The 21383-nt window shown below is 41.2% G+C and overlaps 1 protein-coding gene across 1 annotated transcript in view; it reads right to left on the bottom strand.

The window, feature by feature from the left end:
* Positions 1-21106, bottom strand: part of MAP1LC3C (microtubule-associated protein 1 light chain 3 gamma) — a 28278-nt gene extending 7172 nt beyond the window's left edge. The window contains exons 1-2 of the mRNA XM_010004621.1: positions 21059-21106; positions 16713-16892 (exon numbers count right to left, since the gene is read on the bottom strand). Coding sequence (XP_010002923.1) covers positions 16713-16892; positions 21059-21106 — 228 coding nt within the window. The remainder of the gene's footprint in view (positions 1-16712; positions 16893-21058) is intronic.
* Positions 21107-21383: the final 277 nt, after the last annotated feature.

Below are 21383 nucleotides of genomic sequence, written 5' to 3'. Positions count from 1 at the left end.
GGGGGGGGGGGGGGGTGTGTAGAAAAGATTCACCTTTCTGGAAAACCACTGAGTGGGACGAGACAGTGATGAATTCTCCTTTAGCTTTGCAGTTTTTCCGCTGTTCTTTTCCTGCTCTGAAGCAGAAGGTTTGAAACGCCTTGCTGTAGCGTGTATGAATGTTTGAATGGCATTCCCTGTGATCTGCTGTGGCTTGGCTTGGTTATAATAAGCTCTGTAAAAACAACAGCAACAAAAAAGTGTAAAAGACTGATGTTTTTGCATCAGTGTATTAGAGTCTTCCTCCCTTCTGCAGGGGCTTTTAAGCACACCACTGCGTCACAGCAGCACAATTCCATACTCCAGAGCAGGTATCTGCTTTTCCCCAGGTGCTGTGTGACACAAGCAGCACTGTGTTCAGGTGGATCTGTGAGTTACCGTGGAGCTGAGTATGAAAGGCTGCCTATGCTAACCGGAGGGTCAAGATGCTCTGATCAGACTGCTCGAGTAGCATGTGTGAGTGTTGAGGCTCTAGCCAGGATTTTCCCAGTTGAAGGAAGCATCCAGCTCAACGCCGGCAGCTGCACTGCATTCTGCCTTCGGAAGCCTCGGTGCTCTCTGGCCCTCCCACAACCTCATGGCTAAAAGCCCTGTGAGGTTTTAAAAAATAGGAGTGATCAGAGGGTTCCGACTAAGCCGTGGTAGCTTAAAGCTGACTGACCACCTGGGTGCCTGCCCCTCCTGAGAGCTGGGGGCAGCCGGGGCAGCCGGGATGGTGACACTGGGCACAGCCGTAGGGTCGGGGTGCAGCGTTTTCAGCTGACAGAGCTTTATTGCCCAGTAGGTAGGGCTCCCAGTCTAGAGCCGGACTGAGGCTTGTTAGGCTGTTCTCCCAAGCTAGCTGAACAGAAGGCAAGTGAAGGCAGAGCCAAGGGTCAGACTTAGTCAAGAGAAAAATTCAATCAATGTAGAATTGTGAACGTCATTAGAAGTGATTCGTGTTCCAGTGGAAGAGATTCACTCCATTGTTAGGTGGTGAAAAGCACTCTAGGATGCCATAAACTGGTGCTAGTTTTTCTTAATATGGCCGTATGCAGGTGCTACTGAGCTAATTCCGGTGCAGCAGAACTTGGATGACAAATGTGGCTTCGTGTTGGCTGTAAGTTTCATCCAGCACTTAATAACCCTGGATTCAAACTGATACGTGGGCAAGACAAGCTGAGGAATTAAGTGCAGATGGCACAGAACAGTTGTGTAGACTAACAATTTAAATACGAATGATGCAGCGCTGGAGCAATCAAGATTTATTTATTTAAGCAACCTAACTGAATAAGAAGAGTAACTGCAGCATGATGTTCTAGGGAAAAAATGTGACTTGGCAAAATGAAGGCTGATTTGTTGCACTGAGAAAGCCTGTGAAGTTCAACAGTATTTTTGCACGGTGATCTTAAATACGTGCTTTCATGAGAGTTGTCTGTAAGTGAAGAAAACAAAGTTGAGTCAAGAGATGATTGAAAAGCCCTCAGGCAGTCAGACTCAGCCAGTCAATTTAATGGGTTTGAAAACAGCCACCTGAATGTTTACATGCTCCCTGAGCATGGTTAGTTTCAGAGAGGGAGTAACTTCCCTCCTTCCCTTCTGCATCTCTGCCTGTTTCTGTTCCTGTGAAACAGCAAACTCTTACTCGTGGGCAGGCCTTAAGTAATGTTTTAGGGGATGCTTAGTCTTGTGTTTTAGATTTATGGACCCAATTAATCTGCTAATAAGATTAGGATCACAAACTGAGCCCCTCTCAAAATACTGAGGTAAGTTTAAAAATCACCCATGGTATTTCTGGGTTGATTGATTAGGATTTATATGTACGTTTTGTTCTTTCTTCTTTTTTTTTTCCCCCCTAATTGTCTTAATCCTTATTTTGAACTAGATCATGCTTCTGATGGCTTTTTGGTGTAGCCACAAGGATTATAAATGAGTTGTTACTTTTAAATGAGTGACTATGTGATTGTTTTGCACCAGAGTTGGGCATTCTGAGCTTGATGTTTCTGCTCTGCAAAAGAAACTTCAGTTAGACTCTTTTAATCTGTCTTTCTTAACTTAAAGTGTTCTGCTTGTGTTCAAGTCATTGTGATGGAGTAGTTTCTTTATGCTGGTTTTTAATGTGAAGTGTACTAATCACTTGAGTCCTCTATCTTGCATTTAAAGATTTTAAGACCTTTCTCAACAGTAATTTATTACATTTTCAACCATTTTCAGAGTGCTGAGTAGGCTGAGATATAGTGAGGTAGCCTTAGTAGTGTTTAGGTTGTTCCACGAGGTAACCACTTCTGTTTTAGCCTTTCGAATTTGAGAAGAATTTAGGACCTAGACTCTCAGCAATTTTCTGCAAGTGATGTGTTCAAATTGGAGATTCTAACGAGATGTAAAACAAAATCAGTGACTCTATGATGAAAGCTGGCATAAGCCAGCAAACCATTGGTCACTGTCCATGAAAGAACATATTTGATTTTCTCTTTCCTGCTATACCGGTGCTTCATCAGCTTTCTGTCCCACAGGGGCTGAGCTCAAAGTCTGAAAAGATACTAAAAGGGGAAAAGCATAATTGGATCGCCCTTTCCCATCATCTGTTCTCTTACCATTGCCAAGTTGCAGTGTATTATGTTTTCTATCTACAGAAGAAACAGAATTAATGTTAATCTTGGTAGCCAAATTCATCTTTTGGTCATCTTTTAATAAACTGAAGAAATGTTCCTCACAGTTTTGTCTTCAGATACAGTGCTTTAGGTGATGGATTTCCCTTTGCAAAATATCATAATGTTCTGTAGTCATGGCTGCTTTACAACCAGCAATAATTGAATAATGCTGTTCAGAGTTTCATTATAAGGCCCTTCTGTGGGCCTGGTTAATGAGTACTGTTGTTGAATCATTGGCATTTTCAGGAGAGTGTGCATATTTGGTCATTTTAAGAGACTGCTGGTACTTCACATGCATACCAGCAACAGTTAATGCAAGGGCATGATAAGGGAAAAGCTCCAAATTGAACTCTGATTAGAATTTACTGAGCATCTGTTTGAATAAATTGATTTTTTTTTTTAATGTCTGTTATGGGCTGGAATTCTGGGAATGCAATTTCCCTCTTATGTTTATGTGTCTGCTGTTTGACTCCGTAGTACATTTGCATTCTGTCCTGGTTTTAGTGGTATTCTTCTTGTGAGTACAGATCTCAGCACTTGTGCCTTGCTGAAAGGGAACAGCACCCTGTGCTCTGCAAAAATGGATTTGAAAGTTACACTTTGTTCATATATGGTGATAATCTTATTTGAGGAGGTTTTCCTTTCATATAGGGTTTTAAAACATTTTCTTCAGGATAGCTGAGTTGTTTTCAGATAGAATGTCAGTGGTTTTATGTCCAGCCTGTTCCTGGCCTCCCTGTTGAGACTGCCAAGAATGTGTCACATGGTGCCAAAAGTAACTGTTGGGTTTTGGTTTGTGGATGCTGGAAACTGATAATCTATTTTAACCTTCAGAAAGGGTGTTATAACTGACAGAGAGCAGAGGAGTTTAAAAATAGCTTTAGCATGGCCCTATGAAACTGGCAGCTTGGTTTCATCCTGCCTGACAGAAGGGTCAAGAGAGCCAAGCTCGCTTTTGGGGTTGGAAGCATGCCTCACCAGCAGATTCTCCAAGGGTGTCTGGATCCTTGGATACCTCCCTTTCCAGGTGTGTGTTGAGTAGTCCTGATCCCTACAGGGAAATTGTGCTTAATGAAAATCTGGACTCGTAAAGGAACCCACACTATGTACTCAGAAACTGTGATGCTCAGGGCTTTAAGGCCCTTTTCACAGCTTTCAGCAGAAATGTCTAAGGGTTAGACAGGTCCAAACCCCAAAACTATAGGGAAAAATGTCTGAATATCAAGGAAAGGCTTGAGTTCTTGCTCTACAAATTCAAGACAATTGCTTTGTCTTAGAATTCCTTTTTTTATGGATGTTAGGAAAAATGCTAGAATTAATGTAATAAGAGAGTGTTTCCAGTGAATGTGTGATCTTCAAAAAGCCCTGGAATGATGGCCGAGGCCCTAAGCCATATCAATGTGTTGTGGAGCTCAGTTAATACTCGTGTGCCATGAACAAAGTTCTGTAAAAATGCCAGGAGTTCACTGAATGTTAAAATGCTGACAAGTGCTTTGGACTCATATGGGATTACTGCAAATCATAGCCCAAACATGTACAGTAGCAGGTAATAAAAATAATCTACCTCAGGAACCTAATTGGAAATGACTAAGTCCAGAGTCCAATCTTCGTGGATTCTGTGTATGGTCAATGGAGAGAGAAACTCTTGCAGAGGATCCATTCACTGTTAGTGCTCTGAACTGTCCTCTTCAAGAGTCCTCTTTACATTGGACCTGAAGCAGGTACTGTGACAAACTATCCAACAAGCTCAGCCTCTTAGGAGTGGGCTTGAGTTCTGCTCTAGCTGTCTTCCAGCTGAATTTCCTTTGCCCAATTATATGTAGGTTTGCACAGTTCATTAGTGCTGTCCAATGAAATTGTCACAATAGATTACACCAACATAATCCAACCTATCTATTTTGTGTCTTTAACCTGAGTTTTGGTTAAGACTGTTATATGGAGTATAGCTTAAAAATAAATCTAAATATATGGCCCGGTACCGCTAGCTGTCTAGGAGAAGTGGATTTGTAATAAAGCACTGAGGAATAGTATGTGTAAAATACAGGTGGGATGTGAGACACTTAACAGAGTTCAGACTGGTGAACTCCAAAGTGCAAAACACTGGCGTGTTGCGCAATTCATGGGGTTTAGTTTGTATGACTAACTCATATGCAGTAGATAAGCCAGTTCGTCCTGACCTTTGCAGGTCTGTGGTTGCAGTGGGCAGTCTTCACAAAGGGATAAATTGTCCTTAAACAACAAATGCAATATATTACACAGGAAGGGGTTGTTGACTATGCAAAACATGTGCCACTGTCTCGCCTTTTGTCTTGAGCAGGCCCAGCTGCTGTGGAAAACAGCAATCTTTCATCAACTATTTGCTTTCAGGTCCAATATCCTCTTTCAAACAGTATCTTGAAAAGCAATGCAATGCTAGTTTCATAGTGTAGTGGACAAGATCTAAAGGCAGCAATAGATCTACCAATTGTTACTATTCGTGACTGTGGCCATACAGCAGTCACCAGCAACAGAGAATGGTGTTTGCCCAGACACCCCTATGATTGTAAGGGGAGATTCTTAGAAGGAGAAGAATGCTGCATAGGAAATACTCGTTAAGAGGATTTTTTCATGTTTTAAACGAAAGATGAATTAAAGCAGATCTGAGACCTGGTGAAAATCTACCCTATATAAACGCATAGATAAATTGGATAGATGTGATAGATGGCAATTATGGAGTATTTGAATGGCTCCTGTTGGTAACCTCAGGGAGCCCATACTTAAGGAGCAAATGACTTGTAGAATTGTTATCTAGGTTGTTCAGTACTATGTTCCTGATACAAATCTTGCTTTTTGTCATTATCTCAGTTTGTCTGACATTAAGTTTATTGGAACAAATGCATAGGATGGTGCCACTTGAGTTTCTACTGTTCAGTTTCCCCTGAGTTGCATAATTTTTAAAGAGGTTCCCCAAAAGACAAGGTTGAACCACAATAAGAGAACAGTGGTCCTTCACAGGAGACAACCTCATCCTAAATTTTAAGAAGGGGCCACTGGAGTTGCCTGCTAGTGGCTGTGGACAAGCATCAGACCTGTGGAGCCTTGTGGAAAGTACAAATCCTCCTCCCCCACATGCACACTCGGTTGTTTGCATCAGCACCATGGTTGCTTTTTTATGCTACTTGAAAGACTCATAATCTTTTTGGCTCACTAGCCCGAGGTGTTAGTCTTTAAAACTGGCTCTCCTTGCAGGCTGTGATTTTTCCTTCAAACCAAATGGCTCCAAGAAGACTGTGATCAGGCTCTAGAAGGACAGATTGAACTTTCAGAAAGAAAAAGAAAGAGTTGTCTTCCCTATGTTCTTTCAGTGTACCCTTAAATATTTAACCACGTGCTTTTCTAGGTTGTAATATTCTCTCCTGCAAATAGCTTTATCTTCTGTAGTTTTTCCTATACTGGCTTACTTTCATGTAATTGTGCGAAGTATCATGCTATACTTTATTCTGTTGACTATTATATCCCAGAAATACAAATACTGAAGTGTATTTACATGTATCACTGAGAGCTTATTGGGAAAGTAAGTTAGTTTTGTAACAGCTGAGGCATTAATTTGCATCATCTTTTTAATGTGGACAATCAAAACAAATGACTCACTCTTGTTAATTGTCCCTGTCCCTTAGGTAGCATTAGTTCCATGCAACTGTTAAGTGCAAAAGCTGAAAATAACTGTTCTATTACCATAAGAACTGCCACTGAAATTTCAGTGTCCTCACTGAACTGAGTTTAAAAATTCTGTTGTTGTATTGTTCTTTATTGTAAGATGAGATACTGTAATGAAATCAGACACTGCAGTTTTTTATGCATATACTGGTATACATAAATACATCTCAGCATATATAATTTTACATATACTGTTACACACACTGAGACATGTCCATGTATGTGGCTTCTTCTTCCCTGACGGTTTGTAGTTGGATATACACTGGATTAAATAAGTTGCTATGGATGTAAAGGATACTAAATGATTAAACAGCCCAGCTGTCTGTGGTGAAATGCAACATCTCACCAAATGCTTCTCCAAAATAAAAATTATTCCAAGGAATGATTTATAATTTAGACCTGCAAAAAAGTTTCCTGGATAGCATTTGTTTCCCATATGTAATGTGGTTTGAAATCTACTTTCTGATCCGGCTTTCTGCAGTTGTCTCTGAAATGGGCTTGGTGATGGGTGGTGGCCCAGTGCCTAAAGATGACGAGGTATTTTACTTCTTGAACATATGTCTCCAGAGCAGTGAGTTAGTGTCTAGCATCATGTTATTGTCACAAAGTAGAGGAAATGGGGTAAGAGTCACTATTAAAAATTACTTTAGCTGGATTCACAGAAGAAGAACTAGAGAGCCAACTGCCCAGGTTGGATCCTCTTCTTCCATGAAGCCTCAGATCTCTTCTCAGAAGAGATCTTCATCAAGCAGAACAACTGGAACAAAATTGGAAGGCATTGAACACTTTGATGAAAACAGATGTGTGTTGAGAAAATTACAATGTCAGAGTGGGTCGGTGAGGATTGTCAGTATGGTGATGGAACACTTGGTTTAGGATGTAGAAGGTTCTGAAGTAAGCCTCTACCCCGAGGAGCAAAAGCATAATTTTAATCCTTTATTATTTTTGGTGTCTCCTTCAGACCTTCAGTGTCCTATGCATAATTAAGTTGACTCATCAGGATACAGATACGAGAATTTCCTCTGCCAACACAACCTCCAATGCAGTGCAGTTTGGTGACTCCCTCTGAAAATGTTTTTACCATAAAACCCCATGGAGATGGGCATCGTGCCACTTTTGACCCATTTTTAAATTTATTTCTTTTTTTTTTTCTGAGAAGTGAAAGTACCAGCAATTATTCTGGGCTGGTCCCATCCTGCTATGAGGGGGGTGTAGCATTTTGTCACTATGTAGTGATCATTATAAAATCATACTTCTACTAACTCCACTACAACCTTTTTTGCCCTAAAATGTCTAAGGAAGAATATGGGAACATAAAATTAAACTTGTCCTTCCTCTGTTGGTTGAAGTGCAGTAATTTCCAGAGCTGGGGATAGTACTTAATACTCTCAGATGCACTGTCATCTATGTATCTGTCCCATAGCCATTTGAGGTCACAGTGGAATGAACTTAATTATCTGCAGCAACATGTTAGCAATGATTCCTACAACTTTACCACACATGGTGTGAGGAACCACCTCCATTTGTTTATTCTGAACCTTCTGGTGGTTAGTGGTTTCATCCTGCAATCCTCCAGTCTGGATACTGAAGGAAAGGACAATAATCTCCTGTTCAACCAATCTGACGTATCGCTCATCTTCACAAATGCTTCTGCAGTGTGAAAACTAATGACTGAATTTAGTTTTAGAAATAACAGATTAAAGCAAATATTTTCTACTTTGGATGATTAAATTAAGCAACAGAAAGTGGCCTGCCTTTTTACATCACGCCCTGCTATTCTGCAGCTTCCAGATAAGACTGTTGATTTAAGTACAAGATATTGTTTATCGTCTCTATTTTCTAAATTTGAGTACCCAAGTTAAAAGTTTCTTTGTGTATTTTTTCATCAGCCTGTCAGGGTTATTAAAAACAAAAGGGGTTGGAGTTTCCGTAAAATTAGCCGTGCTGACTCAGACACACAAGGAGCACATCTGCAGAGGAAGACGGTGTCATTTTTAGTATAATCTGTTTTCTCACTGTAACCACACTGTGACAGACTGGATTGAAAACTCCAAAAACTTCAGTCTGCTTCTGGCTCTGTGCAGAAAGTCTTGCCCCATCAAACCTAAGGGGGACATTTGTTTGTTTGCCTGATAGACAGAAGACCATTTAGAGGATGGCAGTTTATTCACTGTGATCATTGCACATCCAGAAATACATGAACAAATGCGAATGTGCTCCAGACTGGTTTGAGCTCCAAATATGCAATGAGTAATATATCTTTTTCCTCCTAGCTTACAGTAGAAAGTAGAGCCGTAAAAGTTTTGCCTAGCAGAAGGTTGCATGAAGGTCTTTAAGAGACATAGGACAAAACAATGCACCATGTCAGATGTAAGTTGAAAGAATCTGGGATGAATATGCTGCAGCCTGAAGTTCAGGAATGGTTTATTTAGTGTAATTACCCATCAGGGTAGTTGTCCCTTTCCAGAGCACACTGGAAAGTAAAAAAATGCTGGAACTATCGTCTTGAAATATTTTTTAAAACCTTTATCAAGATAAGGAGTTTCTTAAATTTTCCCTGGCTTCTCTGTTAGAAGAAGTCAGCATTCTCATACTAAATTGTCATTCTCATACTAAAGGGTAATAATGCTCTTACTACAGAGCAGCTGGACTGCTAATTAAATAAAAAATCTTTTACATCTCCAGAGATAATATAGCTGAATAATCTCCTGTTAAAGAATTGTATATTTTGATAATTATTTTAATGGGGACAGGGGTATTACTATTATTTTCTTGTTTGTATCATCTGAATGGTAGACAGCCCTCTTGTACTGCGTGCTACACACACACTGTACAAAAGGAGCATCTTAGCACAAAAAACCTTCCAGCTTCAGCAGCAGAGAAGACACTTGTGTTTGTGTAGGAGCAAAAAGAAACAAAGAGATTTCTGGGCAGGATGAGGGGTGGGGGTTTTGGAGCGTAACCAGCTGAAGTTCAGCCACTCTTTCTAGACATCACACTTGAAGAGAGACCAGCAAAAAGTTCCTGATACTCAGGTATGTTACAGAAGTTTCCATAAACTGAAACTTCGGTTCCCCTCATGGTTAGTGCATTTGTGATTGCACGACACCTGATTCTGTATCCACCATCTTTCTCCTTTGTGTTGTGAGTACCTTAGAGTTTCCAGATGAAGAAATTAGGTTTGAAGTTTTTTCATGGAACAGATTTTATTTGATAGATTCCACATTTTAGAGACTGATTTCTTGCACTCCATGAGCTTTGAGTGAATGTCATGAGTCCTGACATAACCCCATCTCCCTCTTCACAGATGTCTGCCCACAGCAGAGGGACTGGCCAGGGATTTAGGGAGTCTGGGAAGCCCCAGCCATCAGTGACACTGCTACCTGACTTTATTGTTGGTATTAGGATAGAGGCAGCTTATCTAAACTATTCCAGTGTCTGAGTAGCTTCCTGTTGACTGGAAGACTGGGAAAAAAAAAAATAAAATAAAAATTTAATCTGATTCAAACTGAAACCCAGTTCTGAGAAAGATGAAGTTTCCTTTTAGCAGGAAACCCCCATTCCCGGCTGTCCTCAGTTTTAACATGCCTCCTTGGATCCTGTTGTCTGAACTCAGGATGCCTGTGCTTCTTGACTTGCAGTACACAAAGGAAATGTATAAAGACAGTTGATTATAATGATTGATTTTAATGGGAAGTGCAGAAAGGAATTATCTGCATTTAAATGACAAATGTATCTTCTAACACTGTTGCTCTCTAAATCACTGGGAAAGTCAAACTAGTCTTTAACAGATGGTGTTATATAGTTCCTGAAATAAATAATCTGACTACTGGAGTTGGAAGGGATTTTACTCTGTCAAAGCCTATATGTATTTTAAGTCAACAAAACGTATGTGGTAATTTCGTAGATTTTTACAATGTATAGGCCAGAAGCAAACACAGTGTACCACAGGCTGCAACATCATGTGCTTCACTGCAACATCATGTGTAACACAGGCAATAGATTTTCACCTGGTCTCTACTATTTTAAGCCCTTACAATAGCAGATTCTGCCACATGGTCAGGTAGCTCTTCAGGACTGTCTTCTTCCTCGCCAGACTTTGAGGTTTTCTTGTTCATGTTATACTATGCATGTTTCAAATGTCATTGCCATAGAGAATGCAGTTATTAGATAGTGCAAGTTTCAAGGAAATAACTCATTCTTCCCAGCACTGCTAATGAGGCTATTTAGAGAGTTTCTCTTCCACCTCTGGACTTCAGACTGGCTGTCAGCTGTTTTATTGTACTTAGTTTGGTTTGCAAAAATAATTGAGTTATATTTTTGTAACTGGAGCCTACTACTCCATTCTGGTGGGCTTATTAAATGAGTGATAAAGTGGTGTCTTTAGTGTAATTTCCATTAACGTTTAGCACATCTTAATTTGGGAACAAAGTTGGTAAATTGGTATCAATAATATTTTCACTGCCTGGGTGCTACTAATGCTCACTGTCTTGGACTTTTGTTCCCTAAGTCCCAAGATCATCAAATAGGAAAATCCAGAGTAGAGTTATTTCCCCAGTATCCTCCCTACGCCCTGCAGAAGACCCCAGAACAGGGTCTTATCCAGGACACTCTTTTTGAGCCCACTGCCTACTTTGGCCAATGTCAATGGCTCCCTGTGGCAGCACTCACCATCACCAGCTCAAATAAGCGTTCTGTGTATTTGCACCTGCCTTTGGGGTGGGATGTGAGAGACATGACTGAGCCTTATGGTGGAGTTAGGATTCTTTATACCACCAGTCTAACTGCAAAGTATGACAAGGCTTTAAAGGGAAATGCCTTTGAGCTATGAGTTGCAGCAGCAATCTTCCTCAGAAAATCTAGTGGTACCAGAAACTGCCCTCCCAGTCCCCCCTTCAATGCACTTAAACCCATAACCACAGTTGCAGTCCAAAGATGTTCCTTGGTGTCTTCAAGTTTCTCAGTGGATCAGATGGCAGATCTTTGCACTCCTTGGTGCCACATCAACAATTCTTAGAGCAGGAAATTCTTGCAAAATGGTAAGGATGGTAGCACCTATGGGAAAGGTCAGAAGGCAGAGGGAACCAGAGGAGGAGGAAGCTGCTTGGACCTAAGCCAAAAGTGGAACTCAGAAGCTGCAATGACTTATGCCTAGGACAGGTTGGGAGGGAAAGGTGGGGCAGCTAGCTCCAGGTATCAGTGTCCAGGCTGTCAGACATTGTGCTTACCAGTCATGTTGAGCAGATTTTCTGCATTTTAATCCCCAGGTGGTATTTTTAAACCCATAGGATAAAGTTCAGCTTGTTGGTTATATTGTATCCTCCCCATTCCTAACTCATTTCAATTCCACCGTTGCTGATTTTAGACGTTTTTATTGGCTCTTCATATCCTATTTATTTTTTGTTCCTAAAAATTATCAGCCATCTTATCTTCACTAAGTGTTGAGCTGATGTGGCAGCAACAAAATGTGAGCAAATTAACAATGACAGATGTTAATCATCAGCTTTAGCAGCTGGCTGGCTAATCAGAGGTAGCTTTACATGAAAAAACTTACCTCATGCCTCATTTTGAACCATTGGTAACTTCTGAAATGTGAAGGTCTAGGAAGTGATTCGCATACTTTTTCCCTTGGGCATATTTGTGATTTTTAAAATTTTTATTTACTGACATTTTGATTTAAGAAACCTACAGAATTAATCTTTATTTTAGGCAGTGAAAATGCTTCATTTACAGTGTACTTTCCAGGACACAGAAATTGTCAAGATAAAAATTCTAGAAAGCTTCCTTTTACTTTTGTGCCTCCTACTCTTGTGTAATTCTTTATAAAGTCTTCCACTGATGTCTACACTGTCATATTTGGAAACTTAACAGAGCATAGTGGACTTAACCAGAGGCTTCTGAGAGGCAGAACAAAGTAACAGAAGGGTGGTGGTGTTTTTTTGTTTACTGACAGCAGATAAAACCCTTGTGATGGTCCCCTTGCCACAATTCTGTCACTCCTGGAAGCCAAGGGAGTAGTTCTTAGCAGAGTACACATTTGAAAATGTAAAAGGCCAGATATTGAGCACAGTGCTTAAGATGTCAGTGATTCACCTTCCTCTCCATGTATTTGGGGTTTTGTTCCATACTGTTTCCCCGCCCTGAAAATTACTCATTAGGCCTTGGAAAGCTCTTGTTTTCACAAGTTGGCAAACTCCTCACATTTCCCTGGCTACAAGTTATCTCAGAATTGTGGTGTCAGGATAATAAGCACAGTTCAAACCTCTACAGCAGAAAAAAAAATGCTTCACAGTCTTAAAGCACTCCTTTTTTCCAATTATTTTTTTCTGACAGTATTTTCAGTGTTATCATCATGTGAATGAAAATGAAGGACTCTTGTCCCCAAGGTGCTTGTTAGAGCTCCCAACAAAAGTATATGACTATGCTTGCCATCGGCTCCTATGTATTTTGGAAGTGGGACCAAGCCTAAGGATTTTGATGAAACACATTACCAGTCACTGAAATGAATAATTGTACTGGATATCAAGGTCAGGTAAACAATTTAGATGCTGGTTTTGTTACATCATAATTTCTTGATCATCCTTTGTATGTGCCATTCATGATAAATTGTAATTCTTAGTCCCCCATCTCCACTTTCTACTTGTCATTCTCTTTCTCTCTGGAAATAACTTGGCATGTTTCTCTTGCACCAGCAATATCTTTGCTCTTTGAAAACTATTATTTATATATTGGCTTGCCTAGGTAATATATACTTAATTATATTCTTAACTGTTGTTCTTACTTTGCATTCAACTTTGGAATATTATGCTTTCTATTTTTCTAAATATTCACCAAATCATAGAATGGTTTGGGTTGGAAGGGACCTTAGTAATCATTACTTCCAAACTCCATTCCACGGGCAAAGTCCCTTTCCACTAGACCAGTGGATTCTAGTCACTCTGATAGCAGCTATTATTCTTGAAGATCTTCTCTTGCATAAAAAACAAAAAAACCATTTTGCACAGATGTTCCCTCTAGGGAGGGGTACTTGTATTTGAAGGATCTTTCAGCAAGACTCAAAAATTGGAGTTCAGTTGCACTGTCATAACCTCTACATAAACTTAATTTTCATGAAAGGAACACAAACCAGAGAAAGACAGAAATAAGGAACAACAATTTAAAGATACAGCACCCTTTTATTACTTCATAAAGTCTTAACTGCAAAGAGCAAAAGTTTGCAGAATATGAGAGAAGATAACAAAGTGAATGTCATCTGCAAAGAAAATGACATGTCAACAGAAAATATTAAAAATGCTGTCACAATAACAGTTTAGGTTAATGAGAACTACTAATAACACTATTGGTAATGGAAAGTTCTCAGTAGCAGTACAGAAAGTGGAAGAATCTTCGTAAAACAGTTACAGAAGTCCAAGCATGTAAGGTTTCACTAAGTATTTGATCTTATTTGATTTTTATGCCATGTGTTGGGAAATAATAATGTGGATAGATGGAGAAACACCATCAAAATTTGACTGTCGAGAGAATGCGCTCTTCCATTTATACTGGGAAAGAAACTGTAGGAAAAATTACAGCCAGTGCTAGTTTTCTTACAGTGGATGCTTCATTTGGGTACTGACAGAAAGAAAAAATAGTTTTACCTGTGGTCTTTCAGCATACACTTTGGAAAGTTTTGTTTGAAAAGTTTGCCTCAGTTTGCCTTATCACAAGTCTTTCAGTCTGGCTGCTGAAACAATCTTAAGAGCTTTGCCATAGAAAAATACATAATGGACATAGGAGGCCAGTCACGACTGACAGTTTGAAAATCTCAGGGATCAGAGGAAGAAGCCATCTGTTCTGAGAGCCTCTGATAACACCAGCCAAAACTGCCAAGTAATTTTCTAAGCAAGACCATAGGGCAAGACTTTTTCAAAAGTAGAGCAATGACTAAACATACCTAACTTGTGCTCCTAGCACCTTAATTAAAAGTCAATGGCAATATGCCCAAACCAAAAAGAGCCTCCCACAGGTACGAAAAGCATCTTGTTTCTGCCTGTGAGCCACACATCGGGACAAACAGATTGCAAACCATCACTAGCAGGAAGAGGTTGGCAGGCTTTTTTTTCTACTCTCAGTTGCAGATGTAAGAATGGCAGCCAAAATATAGACCTGGAAAAGACTCCAGCAATAGTTGACATTCTGTCTGCAGTTTTTGCCAGAACTGAAAGAAAAGACAGATCGTGGCATTTTAGGATTAATAGTAGTGAGGAAAACTTGACTGGTCTTGAAAGGCATGGGCCACTAAGCCATGTAGTGAGCTCATTTTGATAAAGTGGAGAGATTTCACAGTATCTAATGCAAAGCTCCCATTTTGAACCAGCCTTTCTCTCTTGACTGGAGAGAAATTTTTCATTGAAAGAATGTACTTTTTTACTCAATATCTAGCAGTTTTCTGGGAAGTAATATTGGAGTTCCGAAAAGAATGCTTTAAAATTTGGAAGGTCACACTGAAGTGCTTATTTGCCTGTAGAGGCTTACGTGACAACACTTCAAATTTTAGCTGTCATGCACAGAAAAACCAGTGATAACACAGGGCTATCAACAGAGTCAGAGTTTTCTAGCTCTACCAATATCTCTGATACAAAATATCAGCATTATAGATACTTAAAAATATTGCAAGGTTCTCAAATAGAAAATGTTTTAGAACAGGCGGTCAAACACTCAGAAATTTTGAAAAGTGTACTAATAATGTGTGATGGACTTTTCAAGACGAGGCATACTTTATATATGTATGTGGACAGTTAGGTACCTTTGGCACTTTTTCCCAGTTCTTTGTCTTCCTGGTTACCTTCTATGTTTGTGCAGAAGCTTTACCAGAATCCTCCATGTGTTCAGGGAGACTTATCCTGTTGAGATGGACTCTTACATCTTTAACAGTAGCATATTTCTTTCTTAGTTGACTGTCTTTTTCAGACATGCTTCTTTTTTGCCTGCCACTTTTAGGTGGGAATGCAGTCTTGCTGAGGGACTGAAACAAGAAAGAGCAGAACTTGACTATCTGAAATGAGTGTTGGACAGTAATTTTCCTTCTGCCTCAGTTTGCTTTCCAGCTTTCCAGGTTGTTTCTGCAGTCTCCTCTACTTGGAAGAGTGTGGCTTTGCAAGAAGTTAATATGAGAGAGACCTTGCAAGCATGGGCCCTTCTCTTTTTTTTCACTGCTACTTTAAAATGTGATCATCACCTGTTTGTAGAAACTCCACTTTCTCCCTTGAGAAGTATCTTGCCATTATCCTGAATTCAACACTACTATTATCTAAATAGCAACAGGCTGCTTCCATTAAGTGCTTTTGCCCTGTTCAAAAACTAAAAAAAATGTAGTAGGATGCTGTACCTAAGTGTGCCTGCCTTAGTCTTCCTTTGTGATTCATTTTCACTCTGTCTGTCTGTTTCACTGCCCCTGACCTGGAATGGAAAGATTCCCATGGGAAAGGAAAGGGCTTAGCAAACTCTGAACTTGTAACAACCTTGAAAGTACAAATCGAGGCTAAGTTGATGTCTGTAACACCAGTCAGGCTTCTGTGTTAAAAACGTGGAGCTCAGCCTATCCACAGCTAGGCCAAATGGAAATGAAACAAGAACGGGTAGATAAAGAAGAGAGTTCGCTTGGTGAGTAAGAAGGCATTCTTGGCTTTTTCCTCTGTTTCCCTATTGTTCTCCAATAGGGGATTTTGGAGGTATGGCTAAGTAATTAAATGACAGCAGCCAATCAATTTATAAAAGCCTAGTCCCATCTTCAATCAAGGAGACTCCTGTACACTTTCCTTAGAAGGTATGCTGGACCTTCTCCCTTCCAGTAGAGACACCTGTTCGCATGGTCACTCCTCAGGAGGTTGAGAAAAAGGGACACCCAGCCTTAGCCAAATTAAGGGTAAGAAATATCAAATCCCTATACACGAATTATTTAAATCTTAAGCTTTAACTTTTAAGCTTTGGAACGTCTAAGACTTTAGGATCAGTTAAAAAATAAAGAGAAAAAACTGCAGTCACTGTATTATCACGTTGCCTGGAGGTATTAATCATTGCTGTAGATCTAGCATAAGGCCCATTGATAAGCAAGTTGCTAGCACTCAGCCTTTGTGTAATAGTTGCAGACTATTCAGTTATTTGTGTATGTTATTGTTAAGGTACCTTCTTGTTTTATTATCATAGTACCCTGTTTTGCTACCCCAATATCCTAACACTCATCTGATTTATGCCTTTTCTAGTCTATTTTTTAAGATCTTTTTGACTGTTTACATTAAATCTGGTTTTGTGCATATACATCTTGTCTGCTATCTTGTCCCATTCAGGACACTTTATCCAGATGTTTACCTTCTGTGTTTGTGCAGAAGCTTTACCAGAATCCTCCATGTGTTCAGGGAGACTTATCCTGTTGAGATGGACTCTTACATCTTTAACAGTAGCATATTTCTTTCTTAGTTGATTGTCTTTTTCAGACGTGCTTCTTTTTTGCCTGCCACCATTAGGTGGGAATGCAGTCTTGCTGAGGGACTGAAACAAGAAAGAGCAGAACTTGACTATCTGAAGTGAGTGTTGGACAGTAATTCCTCAAGCCCACAGTTCTGGGGACAAACTCCAGCCTTCCCAGTGAGACTGGCATGGGCTGGGCTGGGCTGTGCTGCGGATGGTAGGAGGGGGAGCAGTTTAGTTACCATTACGGTCAGAGAGCAGGTCCCAGGCTAGAGGAGTAAGTGTCAACCGCTGCTACAACTGCCAGCTGCGAAGAACCTTCCAGACCCCAGGGGGCCACGGGTGCCGGCGTGTGGCACCGTCAGACACCAACTGCCGCTGGGCAGAGCGCGCCTGCCGCACGTCCGAGTGACAACGGTCACTCCAGAGCTGGCCGTGCCTGGCCTCAGCTCTGCTGCCCACAAGCACTTGGGCTGTGCCCAGCAAAACTCTTACCTGCCCTACGAACCTGACCGGTTTTCTTTCTGTGCCCACTGTCTCTGCCCAGCGTAAGGCATGGCCTCTGGTGTGATCTGTGCCATGGCATAAATGCCTGTGCCTGGTTCGGCCTCCACTGGGTCACAGCAGAGGAATTCCGTCTGCCTGGATCTGGCAGCTGCCCCTGCTTGAATGAGTGAAATAGACATGAAACGGAGCTACAAAGTAGCTGGTGAGATGGAAATATCCACCTGGTGCTCCAAATTTGTGTCTTTCCACTTTGACTGGATTTTTCCAGTAGGCATTAGGTTAAATTCAACCTGAAACATGAAATTCCTGGGATTGGTCACTGTCAGACAATGGTGTCTGATGTGGTGGTGTTGGTCACAGGCTGGGCTTGATGATCTTAAAGGTCTTTTCCAGCCTTGGTAATTCTGTGATTCTCTGACATGTTTCATACTTGTCATGTGAAGTAACCACCTGCTGCCTCCGGCTGCCCATAAGTGCAAGTTTGCCAGTGTTCAGTATTTCCTCTTTCTTAGCATTTAAGGACGCCTGAGAAATCAAGGCCACTTCTTCCCAGTCAAGTAATGAAAAAGATTGCCCTTGGTGCAGAAAACCTATGAAGCAGAAACCTCAGAAAGAGAATAAGGACTTTTTCTCCTGTTTCTGCTCACCTGCAGAGTTTTGCTGAAGTGATATAGGTAGAAGCAAGAAATATAAAGCAACATATGTGACTCTAGCAACCTCAGGAACGACCCTGACCTGCACTGCTTCTGAGTGACAGCAGGTTCAACATCAGCCACTTAATGTGCCTAGCAGCAGATAGGGGTGAGAAACAGAACATGGAAACGAAGGCATGGGCTGAAAGACAAGGTAGAGAACAACATTAATTGCTGACAATATTGCTCTTCCCTCTCATCTTGTCTTTGCCACCAGCTTTTTTTGTGTAAGCTGAGAGACAGTGAAAGGAGGAGAAACACTGGCTAACTGATCTGCCCACCTACAGCTTGCAAAGTCTTAGAAGTATTTTAGGGAACATGGGAGCTGTGGTGCAGGCCTGTGGGGGGGAGAAGGATGCACAGATGTTAACCCTAGCTAGTGACATCTAACTTTTGGAGTTGAAAGTGCAGTGGGTGTTCAGATTTTGTGTGTGTGTGTAGGAGGGAGGAATGTAATTCAGGGCAAAACTACCTGTACATAATTCCTTCTTAAAGAGAAGAGGATCTTGGCCCTTCACTCTACCAGAACTTCTGTTGCCTCTTAGCTGGTGTGTGTCCCTTCTGTTTAAGTAGAAACCCACTACTCTTCCTCTGGCATTGCCTTTTCTTACATCCTGCAAAGCTGAATTTTGTCTTTTTGTGCTAATCAGAGCTCAGTCCAGTCACTCACAAATCAGAAAGGGAGATATGGCAGGAGATTTTCTGAGGTTTCTTGAAAACCATTTTCCTATAACCCTTGGAAACTGCTACTTGGTACAAGCCTTGCTCATTGTCATGGCTTAATCCCAGCCAGCAACTAAGTGATGTGCAGCTTTCTCACTTCTTACCCACCTGGTGGAATGGTGGAGAGAATTGCAAGGGTAAAAATGTGAAAACTTATGTGTCGAAATAAAGACAAACAGGTAAAGCAAATCCACACACGCAAGCAAAGCAAAACAAGGAAATAATTCACTACTTCCCATCAGCAGGCAGATGTTCAGTCATCTCCAGGAAAGCAGGGCTCCATCACATGTAATGGTTACTTGAAAAGATAAACACCATCAGACTGAATGTTCTCCTGTCCTTCTTTCTCCCAACTTTATATTGCTGAGCACAGTGTTCTGTGATGTGGAATATCCCTTTGGTCAGTTGGGGTCAGCTGTCTCTGCTGTGTCCCCAGCCCCTCCATGCTGGTGTGGTGCTGTGAGAAGCAGAAAAGGCCTGGAATCTGTGTAAGCACTGCTCAGCAATAAATAAAATATCCATGTGTTACCAGTGCTGTTTTCAGCACAAATTCTAAGCATAGCCCCATACTAGCTACTACAAAGAAAATTAACTCTGTGCCAACCAAACCCAGCACACACACGGATTCTTTTCCTCACCTGCAGCATCTGGTACTTACACCCCTGTAATCACTCATGATATTATGTCTTTGCAAAAAACTTAAGAAGGAAGAGGCAAGAATTGCCAGTATTCTCTGATGAGTTCCTGTGATTCTCTCATTCTGGTAAGAAGGCAGCAAACCAGAAGGCTGTGTTCCTTCCTTGCTCATAGCTTGGAAAGAGGGGAGAAAGTTGTAATAGCAACCTCCTATCTACCTTTTTTAGCATTGAGTTGGAAACTTGCTAATCAGTTGGGAAATAGTTCAGTGATAGAGCATGTCACAGACACTGAGTAGACATCTGACTTGAATATTATTATTTTTTTTCTGTACAACTGTTTTTTTTTCATTTAAATGCCTAGGGAAAATTCCAGTTACATTGGGTTCTGGACCCAGTCCTAGCATACCAAACACTTGCTATTAATACACTGATGTTGATTATCTGGTTTGAATGCTGATCTTTGACATATAAATATGATGTACTGCACAGATTTTGGAAAGAGGTGGCCTCCTTCAGCTTGTGATAAATCCTGGCTGGGAGTGATGCATAACCTCAAAGGGGAATTGTGAAAGATGGGAGAAGGCAAGCACCCCTCCACAGCCTGTACAGCCCAAGAAAGTGAACCCTGACCTCTTGCAGGACCAGAACAAAGAATGCTACATTGACATGATTGTGGGCCTGCCAGGAATCAGACATAGTAGTATATAGAGGTCCCAGAAATACGTATTTTTTGTAATGTTTTATCTGAGCAACTGAATACTGTCAGAGAGCTGCAGAGCACAGTGCAGACATCAGAATGAATAATCAAAGAATGTTAGGGGTTGGAAGGGACCTCTAAAGATCATTGAGTCCAGCCCCCTGCAAGAGCAGGACCAAAAACCAGGGTAGATCACTCAGAAAGGCATTCAGACAGGTCTTCAAAGCCTCCAGAGAATGAGATTCCACAGCCTCTCTGGGGAGCCTATTCCAGTGTTCTGTAACCCTCATAGTAAAGAAATTCTTCCTCATGTTGAGGTGGAACTTCCTGTGCTCTAGTTTGAATCCATTTGCCGCTAGTCCTATCACTGGGCACATGTGAGAAGAGGTTGTCTCTGCCTTCTTGATGCCCAGCCCTCATGTATTTATAGACATTAATTAGATCCCCCCTCAGTCTTCTCCTGTCTAGACTGAAAAGCCCCAGGTCTCTTAGCCTTTCCTCATAAGGCAGGTGTTCCAGTCCCTTAATCATCCTTGTAGCCCTCCCTTGGACTTTCTCGCTCAAGTAGATCCCTGTCCCTCTTGAACTGGGGAGTCCAGAACTGGACACAATACTCCAAATGAGGTCTCACCAGGGCAGAGTAGAAGGAGAGGAGAACCTCCCTGATCTGCTGCACACACTGCTCCTAATGCACCCCAAGATACCATTGACCTTAGCCACAAGGGCACATTGCTGTCCCATGGATAACATGTCTACCAGGATTCCAGAGTCCTCCACAGAGCTGCTCTCTAGCAGATCAGCTCCTAGCCTGTACTGGTGCATTTTGCTGTTTCTTCCCAGGTGCAGGACTCTGAATTTGCTCTTGTTGAATCTCATTGTATTCCTCTTTGCCCAGCTCTCTGACATAAGCTCTGTCAGACGTGAGCACCAGCTTCTCTGCTGGTTCAAGCTGCTCTGCATTGCTTGGTCTGTAAGCACAACTCACCGTACCTCTGCTCCCAGGAGTTTTCCATCACCCTGAGCACCTGAACTCGACATTCCAGCTAAGAACTGTGCGTGTTCTTGAGAAACTGTAATTTGTGGAGTTTGCCAGGAGGTGGCAAAAGAGACTTAATAGTCGGCCCAAACTGCCTAGCATAAAATGGACTTCATTCTTAAAATGTCTGGCTAGCTTCTGCTTATGGCACTGTAGTAATGCTTCTTTCCACACAAAAAAAATATTAAATACAGATTAGATTTTTCTGGGTGGTAAAAGGTGCAAAAAAAAAAAAAAAAAAAAGAAAAAGTTACTGAAGTGCTGTCTCTTTTGATAGCA

The sequence above is a fragment of the Chaetura pelagica genome, unplaced genomic scaffold (genome assembly GCF_000747805.2).
Source record: "Chaetura pelagica isolate M959 unplaced genomic scaffold, ChaPel_1.0 scaffold278, whole genome shotgun sequence".
Taxonomy (NCBI): domain Eukaryota; kingdom Metazoa; phylum Chordata; class Aves; order Apodiformes; family Apodidae; genus Chaetura; species Chaetura pelagica.
The sequence above is the reverse complement of the archived record's forward strand: the minus strand, read 5'-3'. Positions and strand labels throughout refer to the sequence as shown.